The sequence below is a fragment of the Abrus precatorius genome, unplaced genomic scaffold (assembly GCF_003935025.1).
Source record: "Abrus precatorius isolate BTA unplaced genomic scaffold, Abrus_2018 Scaffold11, whole genome shotgun sequence".
NCBI classification, from domain to species: Eukaryota; Viridiplantae; Streptophyta; class Magnoliopsida; order Fabales; family Fabaceae; genus Abrus; species Abrus precatorius.
The window spans coordinates 29,465,832-29,486,230 of NW_020874303.1; the positions used below are offsets into that span (position 1 = coordinate 29,465,832).

Consider the following 20,399-nt stretch of genomic DNA (forward strand, 5'->3'; position numbering starts at 1 on the left):
TTAACAATCTTGGCTTAATGGGGATTTTTTGCCCTCCATTTATTTAATGAATTAATATCATGGGCCATTTTTAACACCCTTACCAGTTTTACAATCTTGAATAAAAATTACATCTTCGCTTCCATGCTTGTAATAGATAGTTACCAAAAAAATCAATCTACTGAAGATAACTAATCTCTCATCAAGAAAAAAAATTGTTATGCAAATATCCTTAGTCTTTAACATCTTCCTCACTTTTCCATCAGGTACGCTGTCTATCCTTTCTTTGCAATTCGGAAATGAATTCCAATAACGACAAATCCGACACACAAAAAGCTTCCTCCGTTTCTCTCAACTACAACTTCGATAGAGTAGCAAAACGGGTCCTGAAACTCAACTTCCGTTCAGTCACAGCAAAAATAATTGCATACGCTAGTTGAAATAAGCCTAAAGTTAGTACATTATATAATTATACAAAATGAGTATTTTGTAAAGTCATTTAAATAGCCAACCCTAATTTCGTAAACTAAAATGGAAAATTATTGCGTGTGCCAATTCACTTTCTTTAATTTGACATATTTTAGTATCGAAGTACATGGAAATGTTGAGGAAAGGAAATGAAAGGATCAGCATAATTGAAGAAATTTGATGTTTTTCAATTATTAAAAAGCCGCTGAATAACTGTAATATGTAAATATCTCATCTGGTTTGTAAGATTAAACTGTCCACCCAAAAGTTGTTTTAATTGCTGCCGATAATCCCTTATTACTAGACACTGTTCTTATCGCTGTCAGACCTTAACTTGACCATTGAACGGTGTACTTTCCCATCTTGCTAATTGTTGTTATTATTATTATTATTATTATTATTATTATTATTATTATGAAGACCAGTGAACATTAGTAGAAAAATCTAAACGTTTTATTACAAGTTTATTTGGGGTCAACCATAACTTCAAGTTATGAATTGAAACATTTATCGTAAACGTGGGGCCGTAACCGTTTGCCAAAATAGCTCATTATTGTCTCACAGGTACATTTAAAAGAAAAGTTGTCGATAAAACAAAAAAGTACATTTAAGTCGGCCAGCTCGCAATGGATAACAATTTTCGAACTGCCTTCATAGGATGCCAAACTGATGATAGCACATCTAATAAAATAGTCTGACAACTGATAAACGCATTTTCAACACATTGTTCACAATTTTTTATTGATTAAAAAAAGAACTCTATGCATTACTGATGACATGAAGTAAAAATATAAAGTAAAACTTTAAAACTTGAAACACAATTATCATCTGTGCTACTACGAGCTGCATATACAATGATAGAAACACAAGTGTAATGCTAGTGATACATTCCATCTTCAAGGTATAGAAGGTGCAAAGAATTAAGAAGTTGATTGAGAGGCAAAATTTTGGAAGATAGGGGAAGACAAATTATATATTTAAAATTAATATTCATTCAAAATAAAATATATAAATTGTTATATTGATATAAAATTAATGTATTTAAGATTAAAAAATATATCATTCCTTTCCTTTCTCTCCAAAACTCCCATTCCAAACATATCTTTAAGAGATAAAAAGAAAAAAGAAAGGAGTGAAAAATGCGATAATTAATGTGCATGTGACAGTAAGAAAGAGATGAAAAGGTAAATGGGGTAGAAGACTGGTTGAAGTACCCATCCAGGTGTATGAATATAATTGTTGAAAACACAATGCATTTCATCATGGAAGCACTGTTTTATGTGTAAGTCTTTGAGAAAAAATGGACATATTATCATAGACAGGTAATCTGAGGATTCATCCCAAGGAGCTTGGTTGCCTATTGGCCTTAAAAAAATGACCATTCTTTCAATTGGTATCCACTCATTCCCAAATATCTCATGTGCTGATCCACCCAGGCCAACATCAAATCTCAAGAAGGCTCATTCCAACATGTTTGTGTCACACTGTATGCCCCAAAGTACGCATCTGTAACAAAGTGCTCAAATAATCATCTGTTTGAAGTTAATGCTCCTGAAGCAGACATAAGATTATCTTTTCTGTTGTTGTGAAGCAATACCGATATCTAATTTATATTGCTTTATGTCAGTTCTCATTCCTAGTCTTGTTAAAACTTGTGTCACGAACTAATATCCATTCTTTCCACATCTTTAATCACAAAATCCAAGAGAGATGCTAAGAGATAACCTGAATTTTAGCTGAAAATTTGTCGAAGCAGCAGTCACAAGCAGGGGCACCTTTAAGTAGTATCTCCAAGTGGTTAATTTTTTTCAACATACTGCTCATACAAAGAATGATACTTGGCAGGGATGTAATCTTTGAACCTATCAAACACAAGATGGCAAAGGTCAAGATGCTTTAACATCAGAAATTTCAATTCAATCAAATATCAGAAAAACATTTCCGTCAGGTAAAAAGCATCATGCAAGGAAGTGAGTCCAGGTGGCAATCTCAAGGGTGGGAAGTAGTCACTTTCTTTCACATACCCTGTAATACTTTGCAGTTTGTGCATCAAATGACTTCGCTCATGCATCATGATTACACATCTCAAAAATGTTATATTATGTGATTTGCTAATTGCTATTAATTTCTTTTATTGTATACATCCAGAACTTTCAATAATAACATATTGATACTGGTGATGAATGGTAACAAGGACAACACTTTATAACCAGAAAGGTCATTTATGATATTGCATTTTCACTGAATACCTTTTAAGGAGAGGTAGCCTGTCAGGTCCAGAAAACAATCTAGAAATACACTGTAATACTTCACTAATCTTCATCGCTTTGGTCTTGAGTGCCTTCATATAACCCACAAAGTCTATATATTCTGAAGTACTAAGCATATCCCGTACCTGTAGGGCATGATTCAAACAGAGTAGCCTTATGCCAGAGTTATCATCAATATCAATATATTTGACAGGAAAGGAACATAAATTTTAATGCCATATTACCCCACAGTATAATCCCAACCAAAGTACAAACCTTGAGGATGGTTACCAATAATTAGGAAAATACTTTTAAAATTTAAGGCAAACTGACCTACCATATTTGTACAACAAAAATAAATCGGAAGTTTCAAGTTTTAACTTTTGACAAAATTAAGGCTAAATATGATCATGTCCTTAAAGCTCATGTTTGTTATTACATATTTTATTGTATTCTCCTTCATATTGGCTTTAATCATTAAGTTTCTTTTGGTTTCATATTTAATGACTTTACCTGAGCAAGGAATGCTGATCCTTGGGTTTCATCACCAGCAGAAGGTGCAGAATCACTAGGAAGATTGCTTTTTTGTCTAATCAACTCAAGACTGTCAGAGGTCCCATCATCTTTACATTGCATATCTACATCACCTTGAGCATTTTGATTAGCTATATTATAAATCTACTGATTTATCATGGTTGACATAATTGCAAATGAGAGCTTCATGATTAAACAACTGTGTACCAGATGATGATTGCTCATTAGAATTTCCAAAATGTTGCTTTAAGTCATACTCCCCTGTTATAAATCTACGTTTCTTGGCAGAACAAGGTGCTATTGGCGTATCCTTTGATTTTTCACCCAGTTGACAACAATCAGTCAAATCAACCCCATCACGTTCTTGTGACAGCAGAGTCTTCCTTCCAAGCAAAACCTTGCCACAAACATCTCTTGAACTTTCACAGACCACAATCTTTCCATTGTCAGAAGACAGAGATGAGCGATTGGCAGGCACAATTTCCCCCAGGAATGATGTACACCCTTTTTTAGTATAAATCAAAGATGAAGCTTTCAAAGAGAAATTTTGAGCCACTGGTTTAGTCTGCATGTACAATCATTCACAAACTGAACTGGAGGGCCAAACGATAGCATTATATGATTCAAAAATATGAACATCCTAACAGTGCATGATCAAGGAGTTACCAGAGGTGACAAAGGTTTTTCCATGAAAAATTTGTCCATATGGTGCTCTGATGGCATTTCCCCCAGATTTCCTATATTGAAAATTGAGGAGGATCATCCAGTTAAATCATATTAGTAGAAAACAGGTAAAAGAATATAAAGAAAAAGAAGCTACTATTTGCAAGAAATCAAGTTTGCTTTGATTGAAGACTGAAGAACTAAAAAGGTATGCTCAAATAACACAGGAACATTATAAATTAGAACTCATCTACACCAGTATGGACCACAAAAATATTGAGAAAATCTAACCAACTTCATGGAATGAAATAACAAATAATTTCAGCATTAGCTGATTTTGGACTAGGCAAAAGTCCATCTCATCTTGTAAGGGTAACTCCATTCACGTATCTTATTATTATCCAATACACAATCACATTGTAGGTAACCCATATTTTCCTCCCTCTCCTGGGCTGGAGGTTACCTTTAACCCATGCTTTAATTAAAAATATTTACCTCCATCTGATTTACCACAAATTCAACTGCCAATTCATGAAAGCAGATAGAAGCCATACCCATTACGCTTTTCAAGAAACAAATTAACAATATTTCAGTGTAGCAGTCAAAAAACAGGGGAGGGAGAACTAGTCTAAACACAATGATGCCAAATAATGTAGTCCTAGAAGACACTGACCCCCATTTTCAGCTTCTAAGAGTGACAACTTTGTAGGGCTCCCAGTTCCAACATCCCGGAAAAATCGAGTTAGAGTGAAAACGACTTCTCCAAATCTTGAGAAACACTGCAAGATCGGAAATCAGTTAGTATAAAAAAATATGTAATTCAAAAAGACAACTTCAGCAAAAAATAGCACCTTGATGTGAGGCTGTATCCAACGTGAGACCTGGGACTGACGATGTGGATGTGAAAACCTGCAATGACTCCAATACTATGAATAACCCTCACCAAAAGTTAATAAAACAACAAAGGGAAAATTAATAATTACTAAGGTCGCTTCATAACAGGCTATTGATATTTAATAAAGAAAAAGAATAATCATAACTAGCATCTTGACATGTGTACTAGTCAGCCTTTTGTATTTCTAACTAAGATGCCCATGCTTCAAGACTCAGGACAGTATATAGAAAAAGTAAAATTGTGGGTGTAAAATGAATTGATACTGAACATGACACGTGGAGAGCGAGGACTTACATTTCTTATATTTAAAAAGATGTATATATTGAGATATTTATTTCAGAAAATTTAGATAAAAGGAACAGTACTTCATATAATACTATCATGAAACTGACCAACTTACATGAATACCTTACTCAGTTTATTGTTTGAGACAACACCAACCAGAAAAATTCAACAGAAATTTACTAGGACCAACTCACCAAGGCAAGCCACTGACTATAAATTATCCATATGATAGCAGGGTCAAGATTTTTCTTTCAAAAGGGAACACTTAAAAAAGAGCATGAGAGTAATTAATCAAAGCTCATGTTACTTTGCTAGTACTAAGATATGTATTTGGGGGAAATTAGAGCAAGATAATTTAAAGATAGAACCTTTCATCACAGAAAATAATTGCTCCGTAGTCATGGCGGTGGCGAATTACACGTCCAACAGCTTGATTCACTGCTCGAGAGGCTTGTTGGTTATACCATTCATCTCCGGTTAAAACCTGCTTAAGATTCAGATGAATAAAAAAATATATTGCAGGAATGTGTGCAAAATTCATGTCAAGTAAATCAGCATAACCTTGAACAATTCTCCCTGTGCCCGAGATTGTTGATCTAAGTATTCACGTTTGAGCCGAACCTGTTAGTTAATAAACCCAGTGATGCATTTGATAACATACATAACTAATAATAGGTAATACTAACAGAACTATTTAGCATTAGAAAGCTTAATCATTGGGATAACATACAAATTTTCAAGGTAAATGAAAAGATTATTGAACCTTGGGGTCAGTGCTTGTGGCAAATGGTAAACCAGTAATTACCACAGCTCTACCAGCATTATCTGCAAAATCTAACCCTTCACTTACCTGTTAAAATAACCATTGACACAAATGACCTTCACATTCAGATGTATCTAAGTGAGGCAACATGCTATAGATTTGCTTTGCAGTACATCTCTGCTATTGACATTTTTCTATTAGTTTTAAGTGCTTTGAATTAGAAATAAGGATTACAATTTTTTATAATATTAATAATGAAAAAATCATTTGATGTTTTCAAAACATGAAAACTCGTAAAAAACAATTGTAATGTATATTTACACTTTTGATAGTATAGTATGTTATATTCTTAATGCAATAAATTTATGTGTCACCCCTATAGCTTAAATTTTCTGGATTTGTTACTGCATACCAGAATCTGTACAACATACTATATATTATGAATGCCTGTGAGAACAAATCAGAAGTTTGTTTCACAGCAGTCATGATCAAGGAATACCTTCCCTCGACAAACAGCAAAAAAAACTGCTCCAGATACAGAGGCATCATTTAACTTAGTCATGTAGTCCTGTCAAAAAATACATATATAGGTTAAATCCATCTTAGGATATGATGCGCCTGAATGCTAATTATGGAAAGAACATGCTTTCACTATGTTACATAAAAGTGCTACCTTAATTGAAGAGGCAAATGATGAAGATTCCCTAGGTTCTATAACAGGTTTTTTGTGTTTGCAAATTCTCTCCCATATTGATGATGAACTTTCATTACTCTGAAAATAACAAATGACAACATATTTTACCATGAGCTCAGAGCAAACAAATTTAACTCTTCATTTGGTCTGCATGAGTCTTACCACACTTTTCCAGCACCCAATGCATTGATCCAAAAGGTAATAAGATGGGAAGAATACAAGGAGTCCATCAGGAACAATCCGGGCCAAATTTACTGGAAAACAATATTAAGATGAAAATATAGACAGTTAGTAACAATGACTGCTTGTTCTTTTTCTCAAATTCTGATAATTTATGCAAGCCACTTATTTCCAAATCTGTCAGGTCTTTGGATCTCCTTTAAAGTCTGTAATATAGAATTTTCTTTAGGTTCCTCCCATAGGTATTGTTATGGTATCAGAAAATTATTTTTGCCTCTCATGCCTAGGTAAGCAAAGCCACATTCATCCGCCTCAAACACCATTGTCCCACATCTTTCCCCTAATAAATAGTTAGATAAGAACATAAATTATCAAAAACATAAATCTACATCATGTTTAGGACTAGTTACATAAATCTATGTCTAAAACTGTATGAATTATACCTCATACCTTTCTAGGAATGATTCACCCACTCACTGCAAACTATCAATATTCCTTTGTTACAATATGCAAAACTTAAATATGTTAAACTTAGACAGGGATAAAACTGTTGATCTAAAGCACTTCACAATCTGCAATGGGCGCAGAAGGCTAGAATATAAAAGCAGAATCAAGCAGTAACAAGAATGTAATGTTCCATTCACCAATAAGGCTTTCACTATAAAAAACAGCACAACTCCGATATTTATAACTAGATATGCATTTTTCAAAATGTTTAGACAAATAGTATAAGGCTTCATTTAACCAGTCAGAATAGTCATAAATATTATAAGGCTTTGTTTTGCAAGACTCAGTGTAGCCATAAGCAAGTCAAATACCAATTGCATTTCCAAGCTCTTGCTTGTACTCTATCGAATCACGAGTGCGGTAAGAGGAGTTAAAAGTTCGTCCGGAAGGACCAACTGGTACAACTCCAGCCCATATCTGATTTGGAGTGATTACATGTGGATTTTCCAGCCGAATGGGGAAGTCTCTGAGGTGACAAGAATCAACTCTGTTTAGTGAATGACAACCAACATATTATTGGATGAAAACACAATCAGCAAAAACAGGAACTTACAATTTTAGCTCCTCAGCAAACGATTCCATAGGAGATAATGTGCCTGAAGTCAATATAATAGATCTAACCCCAAGCTTAGGAAATTCTTCCATGGCTATTCCTGGATGAAAGCACCACCAGCTGAGTGTCCTTGACACCTTGCCTATGAAATCAAAATAACATGTCTTATAACTGAGAATGGAAGGGAAAAGGACATCTTCAGTTACAAAACACTGTACATGTCTAATGGAAACAAGCTAGATTGTCTGTATAACAAAAGGAACATCTTCATTTACAAGACTAAAGTTCTCCATGAAACACTAGTAAACTGGTAGTGTCCGTAAACTCAAGTTTACCTCATACAAATATAATATTTAAAAAGTCATAATAATGAAATAAAGCTCAATAATAAAGTTAAAATCGTACTTAAATAGTCAAATCACATAATGATAATGTGATTTTGGTGTCCTACTAGTAAATGTGGTGTTTCACAACTTACGAAGAGGAAAGAAAAGTGGTACCCTAATTCCAAATAGTGTTATTTTGGTGAAAAATGTGATTTTCTCTTTGTTTTGGTAAACTTGTAAAATCAGGTGTAAACTTACGAGTTTACCCAAGTTTATCCAAAAATGAGTTTTCATGCGATTTAACATGATTTCCTTAATTAGGATTGAAAACTCAAACGAGTTTATGAGTTAAAAAGCGAGTTAAACAACCATGATCACTCGTATTACGTAACCAAACAGACTGGTGTTAAACTTATAAATGCTAATTCCAACACCAAAAAACGTGTGATCCAAAGGCCAAAAAGCCTTGATATATTTTGAATACTATACTAAATTCAAGAGAAAATTATCCAAAGCTCTCATAAACAGCCATCATTTTAACATAAAAATACATTTTGTATAAAAATGAAAATAACAACTTTATAAAAAAAAATCTTAACAATATTTTGTGAAAAGAAAGCCTGACAAAGGAATGAACAAATTACACTAATGGATAAAGATTAGAAAAAAAATTAAATATGAAATCGTCACAAAAGAACCATAACTAACACACTGAACAAGTGCTACAGAAATTATCAATCATGCCCCAACATATTATATAAAATGCATGTGTGTGTGTCTGTGTGTGTTGAAACATAGAGATATCTAGTTCATCTAAATAAGTCTCAAATTACCTTTAGAGCCATTGCCAGCCCAAGCCTCAACCTCCCGCACATGAACCTTTTATGTAAAAGGAAATAAAGCTTAAAGTAAGATATTATAGAATAAGAAAAGTAAAATTACACAAACAAAAATTATTATGAAGCGACAAGACCAACAAAAACTATCCAGTGAAGTGTAACTCTAAGACAATAAGAGTCCAAAACTTACACGATAATATTTAGCACGTGCAGCTGTTACATCTCTGAAAATAATATCAAGAATTTCACCAATTCTATCCAACCTGCAGATTGTGCCAGTTGATTTCTGTTGATTTTGTTCCTCAAGAAGGTTTGAAGCTACTGCAATTATATCAGTAAGCTTAGAGGCAGTTTTGTGTGTGATGTTAAGATCAGCAAGCAGTTCATAGATATAAGGCCCAGGTTTGGTGTACCCCAACTCCTTAGATTCAATAGGCACTTCAGCAATACGCTTTTCAAGTTTTAGAAGAAGTGCTGCAAGAAAGAAAATACCATCCCGTACCTTAGATTCAAGAAAATATACAATACAACTTACTACTTTCAAAGCACCCTAACCAGAATCTAGAAAAGAGTCATGTGTTAAAAGTTCGCTGCCTTGCCAGAAAATCCAGCAAACACAAACATGTTTCATATTAGATAAGACAATGTTGTGGAAATTAGTAAAAGCATGCATCATGATATTGTCAGAGAAATTGGAAGACAGACATTCTATAAGATTAAATTCACCTCTAAGAATTGCAAAATCATCCGGATTTTGTGACTTATCATTTGATTTATCTCTCCTTTCTATTGACAGGTCAATACAACTTTGTGCCTCAGAAATGCAAGCAGTCAGAAGCCAAGAAGGCAAGTCGAAAGAGGCTGCATCAGCACATATGCTTTCCTGCAAGTAATAACACATAAAATTGTATCCCATGAATTTCAATAACAAATGTAGCAGAGTATGTAGGTAGTTAAAAGGGAAACATTAGACATACACTAGAAAGGTTTAAACTTAATAGACCTATGGTCCATGCAGTAAATCTTATTTTCCTATCATAAATTTGCAGTATATCTTCTTACCAGGTTGTGAGCTTCATCAAATATGAGTATACTATTGCTCCAAGAAAGTTGCAGAGACTTTCTATACCCACGATCAATAAGATAGTTGTATGGAGCAAATACTATATCAACAACCTTGTGGAGCTCCTTTGATAAATAATAAGGACACCTGAAATACAAAGTAAAAACAGAAGTTTTCACTTGAAAGAGAGAGAGAGAGAAAGAAACATGGTGGCGATAAAAGTAAAATTTGCATATTAAGATACTCTATTAGGGATACAGCCAGCATAGCTGAGATAACATACGGCCCAAATCTTCTACCAATATTGACCAAATCCTCAATATCTACAGGTTCTTCTCCAAGATGGGGATTGCTCTTCAAGTAATCTACAACAGAATTTAAGTAACATTGTCAAGCTAGTCTAAGACATAACTATGACACATCAAAACTTCAAAATTAAAATCCAATTAACATTTGACAAATAATTCATAAATGATCTACAACTTTCAGTGACCTCTATAAACATCATGTCAATAACATAGGTTTGTGGTAGGTTGCACATCAAATAAAAGCATGATCAATTGGTTCCATGACAGATAAATATTTTTTCGTAAAATCATGACATCAGGAATTACTTCGCTCACACTCACAAAACAATGTGTGTAATGAATTTCCTAGAAGTCTAAACTCATAGTTCAAACTTTTGACCTTTGAAATTATTTCTCTCTAGTCTCCTATCCTAACAATTGCATTCTATATCCTATCAGATTTTTTTCTTTCCCAAATTCTGCATCTTTGAATTGGTGAGAAACTAGATGTTTATATGAAATAAATACCCAAAAATGGCACACTGAAGTGACACATGTATAATAATAATAGTAATAATAATCATATAAAAAAAATCTGATATTTCTTAATTTTACTGCTTGTTCATCATTTGAACCATGGCACTTCACAGTACTAACAGTGATTGTGGAACATACACAAAAACATTGGTCCAATCAAATAAAATACATGCTAAGTGTTAAGTATGATTGCTAAGCTAAGATACAAAAATGCATATAGCCAGGACCGCATCACATGTAAAATATAAGTACCCATATTATATGCATAGAAAAATATTTTACAGAATTACCGGGTACACGATAGAAATGGTTACACTGACGCTTCCCACGCCTTCGACAGAGTAATCGGCAAGCATTTGTTTGTGTTTTTCCCTGAAGTAACTTCACTTCATCATGAATGCAAAGTTGCTCCCGAGATCCCAGGACTACCATCTTAGGCCTGTTTACTGATAAATATCAGATAATAGGCCCATGACACTCATATCACCATAAAAATGAAGAGTAAAAGATTGATTGGGTTCAGCATAAGTCTATTGGACATTAAATATCAACCAGGGTAGCCCACAGAATCTACTTTCTGTCTCTGGACCACAATCACCAACTTGATAGGAAACAAAAGCTCTTTTCTTAGGATTGAGTAAGCACAAGTGAAGGGTACATTTACATGACATTGACACCATCAACTATCATCAACAATGACAACAAGTCAACAGCCAACAAACAGTACATCAATAGAATCATTTGCAAAATTCATTATAAAAAAATTATCAAGTATAAAATGACCTGTAAGATGTTCTTTTCAACTCCTGAATTACTTGACGGATCTGGCTGTGAGTGCGTGAAGCATATACAATTGTAGAAAATCCCGAGGACTCAGATTGTGATGATGCAACATCAGTTATACTCTCTGACCTGTCACCAGTCTTTGTGCTCACACCAGTTGTGAAACTACCCAAACTCTTCCTCCAAGCTAAGGTAGCACAGAGAAGACACAGCGTTTTTCCAGTTCCTGTGGGACTTTCCAACAGTGCATTGCATTTCTGCGATGCCAAAACATAGATAGAAGTAAACAATGAATACCCTTAGCACAATATAACGAGTCAATTCGTGACATTAATTATAAACAAATGATATAAAAAATGGACACCATAGGTGAACCTTGTAAGGCATAGAGCTTTTGAAAACAAAAGTAAAGTAAACAAAGACAAATAACGACTTCAAATCGGTTGTTGTCCTCACCAACAAGCTATAATCTAGTGTAGCGTTCTATTTGATGCTAAACCGCAATTGCAACCGCAACTCCTACTAATTGAAAATTGAAACAACGAAATTCTAAATCATATTCTAGCTCCTGAAAAAATAATACGACTAAGGTCATCCTTACCTCCTGAAGTGATTGGATGACCTTATCCATGTAAACAAGCTGAGGATCATAGGCTTCATATGGAAAATCTATATCTATTCCCCTGATCTTGTAAGTTGGCATTTCTTCTCTTCTTCTTGAAACTGACAAGGAAAATAGAAATTATTTTCTTCAGTGTTTGTTTGAACTTGAACTTTGAACTTCAAATTTTGAACATGAATGAACCCTAATATCAGAAGCCCTCCACTCGCCAGTCTAATTTTCCCGCCAACCCAGCCGATATCAGCTAAACGACGTCGTACTTTAAGTTATTTAAGAATAATAATCATTAAAAAAATATTGTTTCATTTTAATTTATTAATTTAAAAATAAAATTATAATTAACTATTAATTTTTTGTTTAAGGTATGTTTAGAATGAATTTTTAAAAAATATTTTTTTTTCATTTTTAATTTTAAAATTATATATTATTTATAATAATAAATATATAATTTTTTTGTTAATATATTAATTTATATTTGTTATTTTTAAATAAATATTAATTTTAAATATATTTATTTAAAATATAAATTTTATCTTCTTTTCTTTTTCTTTTTAAAATTCGCGTTCTCAAATGATTTTTAATAGTTTTTAAAATTAGTATGTAAAATATTAAAATAATAAATAAAAATATATTAAAAATATAATTTTTTAAAACATAAATAATTTTTTTAATATGTATTCAATAATCTTAAATAATAAATAAAAATGTATATAAAAAATTTATGCAATAAGACTGCATTTAAATCTAAAATATTTTTTTCTATGTTATATAATTAATTAAAATTAAGTAAGTAACTAGTTATGTTAAATATTTATAAAATTATATTTAAATAAAAAATTAAATAGTAATTTAATATATAAAATATTACGATCAAAATTAATATTTTAATAATACTTTTAATTAAGAGTAGAAGTAAATATTTTAAATTTTAAATTATTTTTTCCATATAATGTATATAATTAAAAATGAAAGTGAATATTTTAAAATTTAGATTTTATTTTCTTTCTTATTTTATATATATATGCACACGCATGCACAATTTATAAGATTGAGATATGTATATTAATTATATTTTAACACAAAAATATTATTCTCGTAACTATTTTTTCTATCAACTAAATATTACAAATCATAATTGTTAAACTCATATTTTTATTTGTAAACTTATGAATTTATATTTTATTTTACAAGTTTAATAAAATAAATAAACAATTACAATTTTTGCGCTAAAATAACATCACTTATATCACTTTTATTTCTTCTTTAAAAGCTGTAAAACACTATATTTACAATTAAGGTAATAAAATTATATTATTTTTGTGTAAAATAAATTCTTATGATTTTACAAGAAGTTTACAAACATTTATTTATGTTAAGTTATAATTTTAACAACCTCAAAACCATATCTCTTTCTTTATTTCCATATCTTCATGTTACTAATCATTGCACTATTTTTAAATTTATAATGAACACGCAATTTATTAATATTTATATTTTGTCACCAACATTAAACCTGTGGTGATGAGCCCAAAAGGTATTCTATGAACATTCACTTGTTGACAGTAAGAGGATACCATCACCATTGTTTTAAAAAACTTAATAGCATTTTAAAATAGAAGGCTAATCACATGTTTAGTATTACTCTGGGGAAACGCAGTTGTATACTCATTGGCTGAAATGGAAACAATATTCTACGAACTTGGAGAGATCACTTGGCATACAAGATTTTATTTTGGTTACAAGAGTCAGTCTCTTTTGCTGCCTAGTGGAAAGTACAATGGCTATAACTTCAGTAGTTATCGCGCACTTTCTTGCAGCATTTCCCATCTCTTTTCTTGGTTTTGCTCATCAGAACTAATACCCACATTTTCATTTCATATAATTATTAGTCTAGGAAGAAGTGGAAAAAAAAAACTAATTTTAAAACTATAATGAAAAAACAAAGATAACTTGAAGAAATTTTAGAAATATTAGGAGTATTTCAGAATCGATAGAGATTGTTATTTAAATGTTAATAGAGATAATTTTTGGAAAAAGTTTGAGTAAAAGTGTAAAATATAACTTGTGATCCCTAACTATTATTGTTATTAGAGGAGTAAAATAAAAAGAAGGCCCAAGATCCATGGGATTTTCGTTTTAGACAAAAGCCGTCAAAAGCCCAATTTGCCGGTTTTAGTAAAAAAAAAATTAGAGAGAGAGAACTTGAGGCTTGACTGGTGAGAGATGGGAGTGAAGAGTCGTGGATGTTTCTAGAAGATGGCAGGATCCTCCAGACATCTCTGGGACCAATGAAGCACGTCTTTTGTTTCCTTGAAAACTCGTTCAAAACTGGTAATTTTAATAAGTGGGAAGGTCATAAAAGAAATAATAAATAGAAACACAAAATTCCGTAGCGGCCCCCAGGCAAAGCAAAGCCCTCTTTTAAGTACCGTCTCTTCGTTAGTCCGTTAATACGCTGCTGCTTTACAAAGGTTTCAGATTATTCCAGAAACCCCCAAAACCCTTTCCTCCTCCTCTCTCCCTCTTCGATCGCTTTACCAGGTAAACCCTTTTTCTTCACCCCTTCTGTTAACCGTTCCTTTTGCTTTCTCTCACCTTAGATCTGCTTCTTCTCGCTGTTTTATTCATGCATTTCCTCTGCAATTCTTTTACTTGCTCGTGATTCATCCGAAGTTTGTTTTATATTTAGATTTTGTTGTTTTCTTTCGTACTTGTGTATTTAGGTAAGTTAGTACACATTTGGGATGGAAAGGATTGCATGATTTGATATCCAGTACATAGCTTCTTATACTCGATGCAGATGGACTATCTAGTGTTTATTTTTAGATCGAAGGAAAATGTTTAGATTTACTTGAGGTGTTTTTGGAACTGAATGTTATGCTGTTTTGGTTGAGTTTATTTGAATTACTGTTGTATTTGATGACTACTGGCTATTTAGCTGTGATAACACATGAGCTGGATTGATTGCCAAGATGATGTTTCTGTTTGTCTTCGTTTTTTTTTTCTCTTTTAAGTATTTTTATTACATTATTACTAGCAAATTACAATCTATGCTTGATGTTTAAATGTGACATGTTTACTTTCCTTTTATAGATATTCTTTTTGGCTGAGAGATCAACCAAAGATGAGCGTGGTTGGGTTTGATTTTGGTAACGAAAGCTGCATTGTTGCTGTTGCGAGGCAAAGGGGGATTGATGTTGTGCTCAATGATGAGTCCAAGCGTGAAACACCTGCAGTTGTATGCTTTGGTGACAAGCAGCGGTTTCTTGGGACAGCTGGGGCTTCATCCACTATGATGAACCCAAAGAATTCGATCTCACAGATAAAACGGTTAATTGGTAGACAGTTTTCTGATCCAGAATTGCAGCAGGATCTGAAGTCATTGCCTTTTGCTGTCACTGAAGGACCAGATGGATATCCATTGATTCATGCACGGTACTTGGGTGAAGCCAAAGCCTTTACACCTACTCAAGTCTGGGGAATGATGTTATCAAACCTTAAGGAAATAGCCCAGAAAAATCTGAATGCAGCTGTTGTCGATTGCTGCATTGGAATTCCAGTTTATTTTACTGATCTTCAGAGGAGAGCAGTCTTGGATGCAGCCACTATTGCAGGTTTGCACCCACTTCGCTTGATTCACGAAACAACAGCAACTGCCTTGGCTTATGGAATTTACAAGACTGATCTTCCTGAAAATGATCAGCTGAATGTTGCCTTTGTTGATGTTGGACATGCTAGCATGCAAGTGTGCATTGCTGGATTTAAAAAGGGGCAGCTGAAAGTGTTGTCCCATTCATATGATAGGTCTCTGGGTGGCAGGGACTTTGACGAGGTTCTGTTTAATCATTTTGCTGCAAAGTTTAAGGAGGAATACAAGATTGATGTATTCCAGAATGCCAGGGCTAGTCTAAGGTTGAGGGCTGCTTGTGAGAAGCTGAAGAAGGTGCTTAGTGCAAACCCAGAGGCACCTCTGAATATTGAGTGCTTAATGGATGAGAAGGATGTCAGAGGCTATATCAAGCGGGATGAGTTTGAGCAACTAAGTCTTCCAATTTTGGAACGAGTAAAGGAGCCGCTGGAGAAGGCACTTGCAGAAGCAGGTCTCACAGTTGAGAATGTACACACTGTTGAGGTGGTTGGTTCTGGTTCTCGTGTTCCAGCTATAAACAAAATATTGACAGAGTTTTTCAAAAAGGAGCCTAGGAGGACAATGAATGCTAGTGAGTGTGTTGCCAGGGGTTGCGCACTGCAGTGTGCAATTCTTAGTCCAACTTTTAAAGTACGAGAGTTTCAGGTAATTTTTCTCCACGATATTGTTCTCTATTTCAGAAGGGCCTCTGCTATGTTTCAAATTTATTCTATGTAAAACTGTTCAGATCATTACGAATTGTGAATTTCAGCTTTTGTTTTGTACATTTTCTGGTATGTTATGCCCTTCAAATTGGTTGTCTCTTTTATCTGGCTATCTGCCTCAGCTTTAGATTATTTATATTTTTGAATTTCAGCATATTTGTACTTATTAATTACTATTTCTTTGCATTGTATTTGTATATAATGTTGCCATTTAATTTTTTGATGTGAAGGTTCATGAAAGCTTTCCTTTCTCAATTTCTCTCTCGTGGAAAGGTTCTGGTCCTGATGTACAGGAAAGTGGACCAGATAATAAGCAAAGCACTCTTGTTTTCCCCAAGGGAAATCCCATACCAAGTGTTAAGGCACTGACAATCTACAGGCCAGGAACCTTTTCTATTGATGTTCAATATGATGATGTGAGTGGTTTGCAAACACCTGCAAAGATCAGCACATATACTGTAAGTTGGTTTTCAAATTCTCCTTTATCATCACACTAGTGTGCATGCACAAATGTGAGCACTGTGTGTGTTCCTGGTTGTCCTTTGACTCTTAAATGCACTTAAATATCTGCAGATTGGTCCTTTCCAATCTACAACAAGTGAAAAGGCAAAAATTAAAGTGAAAGTTCGATTGAATCTGCATGGAATTGTATCTGTCGAGTCAGCAACTGTAAGTATCTTTAGGCATGGTGATTGCTTTTTATTATTTTTCCATTATAGTTATCATGTGATGCTATGATAGTAAACTGTAGAGCTTCTTTTCCTAATTTCCTTTTTGTTTTTCTTAAGCTTCTGGAAGAGGAAGAAATTGAGGTTCCAGTTTCCAAAGAAACAGCTGGGGAAGATGCCAAGATGGAAACTGATGAAGCTCCTGCTGATGCTGCTGCACCTCCTAGCACCAATGACGACGATGTTAATATGCAAGATGCTAATGCCAAAGCAACTCCTGATGCCCCTGGAGCTGAAAATGGCATCCCTGAGACAGGAGATAAGCCTGTACAGATGGATACTGATACCAAGGTTAGTGGTGAAAGCAACATTTAAGCATATGCTTGAAATACCTTTTTTTTTCAGGTCATTGCTCAATTTTCAACATGAGTCCGTTTCAGAAATTAGATGAGTAGTATTCACATCAATATAATGCTATTGCTAAGTGATTGTGTTTAGAGTTAGGGGTTTAAGTTCTTCAAATGAATTATAACTTAGATTTTTTATGACTAAGTAAGATGATAGTATAACAACATGAATTGTTTGATCATTTTTCTGAAAACTGGTAAATATGACCTGATTGTTAAGGTTTATTGTGGTACTTCCTTGAGTTTGAGTTTTATCAGCTTGTATTTAATTAATGCTTTTTTCTCTCTCTTTTTCTGGTATATGAGCTTGTTCTGTTTGTTTTATTTTTTTTATTAAGGACTCCTTGTTTTTGTGTTGTTTATTATTTTCCAAATTTTTTCAAAGAAATTGTGAATATACTTTCGAAAATAAAGAAAATAAACTCCCCTTCCTATAAATATACTGCAAAGCATGATCATTCCTGTATATAAATATTAGGTGCTTGTTGGATTTTATATATCAATTTATATGTCGTGCATGGTCTTTTGTGAGTTTGTAATTTGATTGGTTTTGCTTATAACAGGTTGAGCCAAAGAGAAAAGTGAAGAAAATAAATGTTCCTGTGGCAGAGTTAGTTTATGGGACGATGGCTTCTGTGGATGTCCAGAAAGCTGTAGAGAAGGAGTTTGAAATGGCCTTGCAAGATCGAGTGATGGAGGAAACAAAAGACAAGAAAAATGCAGTAGAGGCATATGTTTATGACATGAGAAACAAGGTGATGATTGTCATGTTTTTCTCATTATTTAAGGTGGAGTATTTGATTGTCACCGAAACTAATTACCTGTTGTCATTTCAGCTTAATGACAAATACCACGAGTTTGTCACTGACTCAGAGAGAGAGGCCTTTACTGCAAAACTTCAGGAGGTGGAAGACTGGCTATATGAGGATGGTGAAGATGAAACTAAAGGTGTATACATAGCCAAACTAGAAGAGCTTAAGAAGGTAAGAGACTTTACGGAATAGAGAATATTTTCACCTAGCTGACTTGTTATGATAAGGTTGGGTGGTGGTTATTTCAATTCATATCAGGTTATTTTCAACCAACTTGTGTGTTGCCTTTCTACTGCTATTGTGCAATGCAAAAACACAAGACAAAGAGATATTTGCCATGTTAATTTTTGTTTTTGTAATCTTAATGGATATTTACACGATTGCAGCAAGGCGATCCAATTGAAGAGCGTTACAAAGAATACATGGAGAGGGGTACTGTAATTGATCAGCTCACCTATTGTATAAATAGTTACAGAGCAGTTGCAATGTCAAATGATCCCAAATTCGATCACATTGACATCAACGAGAAACAGAAGGTAATTGGTAGCTGCGAATTTTCTCACACACACTTGTGTTTGTGGTTGCCATTTAATCTGAAAGTGTTCTGTTTGTTCGCAGGTCTTGAATGAATGTGTGGAAGCTGAGAACTGGCTTAGAGAGAAGCAGCAGCAACAGGACTCGCTTCCAAAATACGCCAACCCTGTACTCTTTTCAGCTGACATAAGAAAGAAAGCTGAAGCTGTTGACAGGTACTTGTTTTTGTTGTTTAGATCAATTTGGGTCGCTTTCTGAATTGCTTTTGTTATCATTGTTTCTTAACTAATGTTCATCGTTCATCTATTTCAATTATAGGTTCTGTAAGCCGATTATGACGAAACCAAAACCTCCTCCACCCAAGCCAGCCACTCCAGAAGCACCGGCAACCCCACCAACTCAGGGTGGTGAGCAGCAGCAACAGCAAGAACCACCAACGGAGAATGCTAATGCCAGCCCAAATGAGGATGCTGGGGAGGGTGGTAATCCAGTCCCCCCGCCAGCAGCTGCTGAACCGATGGAGACTGAAAAATCAGAGAACACAGGCACTGCCTAATTTTTGTTGATTTTGCTCTGAATTTCGCATGTTCAATCCAATAGTCTCTACCTTTTGTATAACAATATGAATTGTTACTGGGAAAATAGCTTTGGGTGAGTTGATTGGGAGTGGCTGCTGGGATTCTTGTAGAGCCCTCTCTGCTGGATTGTTACGCAAGTTTTATTTAAATACTATGGTCTTTGGACCCGGGTTTTTTCCTTTCTTTTCATTTTCAAATTTACGTTATCTAGATTTAGATTATTTGTGTACCATTTCCTACAAGGGGGAATTACGATGTTTGTTTTCATTTACATTAAGACTCCAATTTTCCTTTTGCGTGGCATTAGTTTTTTCTATTTGGCTTCATTTTGTGTTATTGCCCGTAAGCCGTGTTGTGAATTGTCGAGTATCGTTCGCCACCGAGTTTTAATTGGATATAAGTTCTCGGGTGCGGATTCCATTAACAAACTGGATGAAAATTCAAGTTTATATATTTTTCTACTCGATTGATATATAGACAATTGTTTGCTAATAATTTCTTTAATTTTTTCGTAGCACGCTGAGTTTAAACATAAAGCGTTGTACTTAAAACAAAATTTAGTGTTTTTTTACAAATTATTTGTAAAATAGTTATTGAGATTCGTTTGGTATATAAACCTTTCATGGTTACAAACTTTATTACTCGTGCTGAATTCTTGTGTTTTAATATTAAGTTCTATTATAATGGTGTTCAACTTGACACTGCTTTATTATTTAATAAATTGAGTTATTATACACATATAAATCTTATCTGAAATGGAATTATTTTTTGTTGGTTATAATTATAATTTTTATATTTAATAGAATTGCACTTTATTTGT

General features: G+C 33.7%; 2 protein-coding genes across 5 annotated transcripts; one reads left to right on the plus strand and one right to left on the minus strand.

The window, feature by feature from the left end:
* Positions 1-1,714: 1,714 nt before the first annotated feature.
* LOC113854913 (regulator of telomere elongation helicase 1 homolog) lies at positions 1,715-12,399 on the minus strand. Of its 3 annotated transcripts, none has more exons than XM_027486246.1 (24): positions 12,207-12,399; positions 11,606-11,862; positions 11,113-11,261; positions 10,282-10,363; positions 9,998-10,145; positions 9,662-9,818; positions 9,126-9,409; positions 8,930-8,975; positions 7,771-7,912; positions 7,529-7,683; positions 6,693-6,784; positions 6,510-6,608; positions 6,336-6,404; positions 5,837-5,923; positions 5,635-5,694; positions 5,442-5,557; positions 4,745-4,802; positions 4,567-4,672; positions 3,897-3,967; positions 3,438-3,795; positions 3,210-3,334; positions 2,697-2,842; positions 2,173-2,309; positions 1,715-1,953 (listed from the first exon to the last, which is right to left on the minus strand). In XM_027486246.1, the coding sequence occupies exons 1-23, from the start codon at positions 12,306-12,308 to the stop codon at positions 2,246-2,248; spliced, it is 2,973 nt and encodes a 990-aa protein (XP_027342047.1). In that variant the 5' UTR covers positions 12,309-12,399; the 3' UTR covers positions 1,715-1,953; positions 2,173-2,245. The 3 variants fall into 3 exon arrangements, with proteins under 3 accessions (XP_027342047.1, XP_027342046.1, XP_027342048.1); XM_027486245.1 differs by having other exon boundaries at positions 3,210-3,343; XM_027486247.1 differs by having other exon boundaries at positions 3,210-3,343; positions 5,442-5,560.
* Positions 12,400-14,573: 2,174 nt separating this feature from the next.
* Positions 14,574-19,892, plus strand: LOC113853771 (heat shock 70 kDa protein 15-like). 2 transcript variants are annotated; one of them, XM_027484374.1, is made up of 10 exons: positions 14,574-14,768; positions 15,321-16,521; positions 16,811-17,038; positions 17,154-17,249; positions 17,369-17,599; positions 18,219-18,410; positions 18,492-18,638; positions 18,854-19,003; positions 19,086-19,216; positions 19,320-19,892. In XM_027484374.1, the coding sequence occupies exons 2-10, from the start codon at positions 15,352-15,354 to the stop codon at positions 19,555-19,557; spliced, it is 2,583 nt and encodes an 860-aa protein (XP_027340175.1). In that variant the 5' UTR covers positions 14,574-14,768; positions 15,321-15,351; the 3' UTR covers positions 19,558-19,892. The 2 variants fall into 2 exon arrangements, with proteins under 2 accessions (XP_027340175.1, XP_027340174.1); XM_027484373.1 differs by having other exon boundaries at positions 14,618-14,768; positions 18,219-18,638.
* The last annotated feature ends 507 nt before the right edge of the window (positions 19,893-20,399 follow it).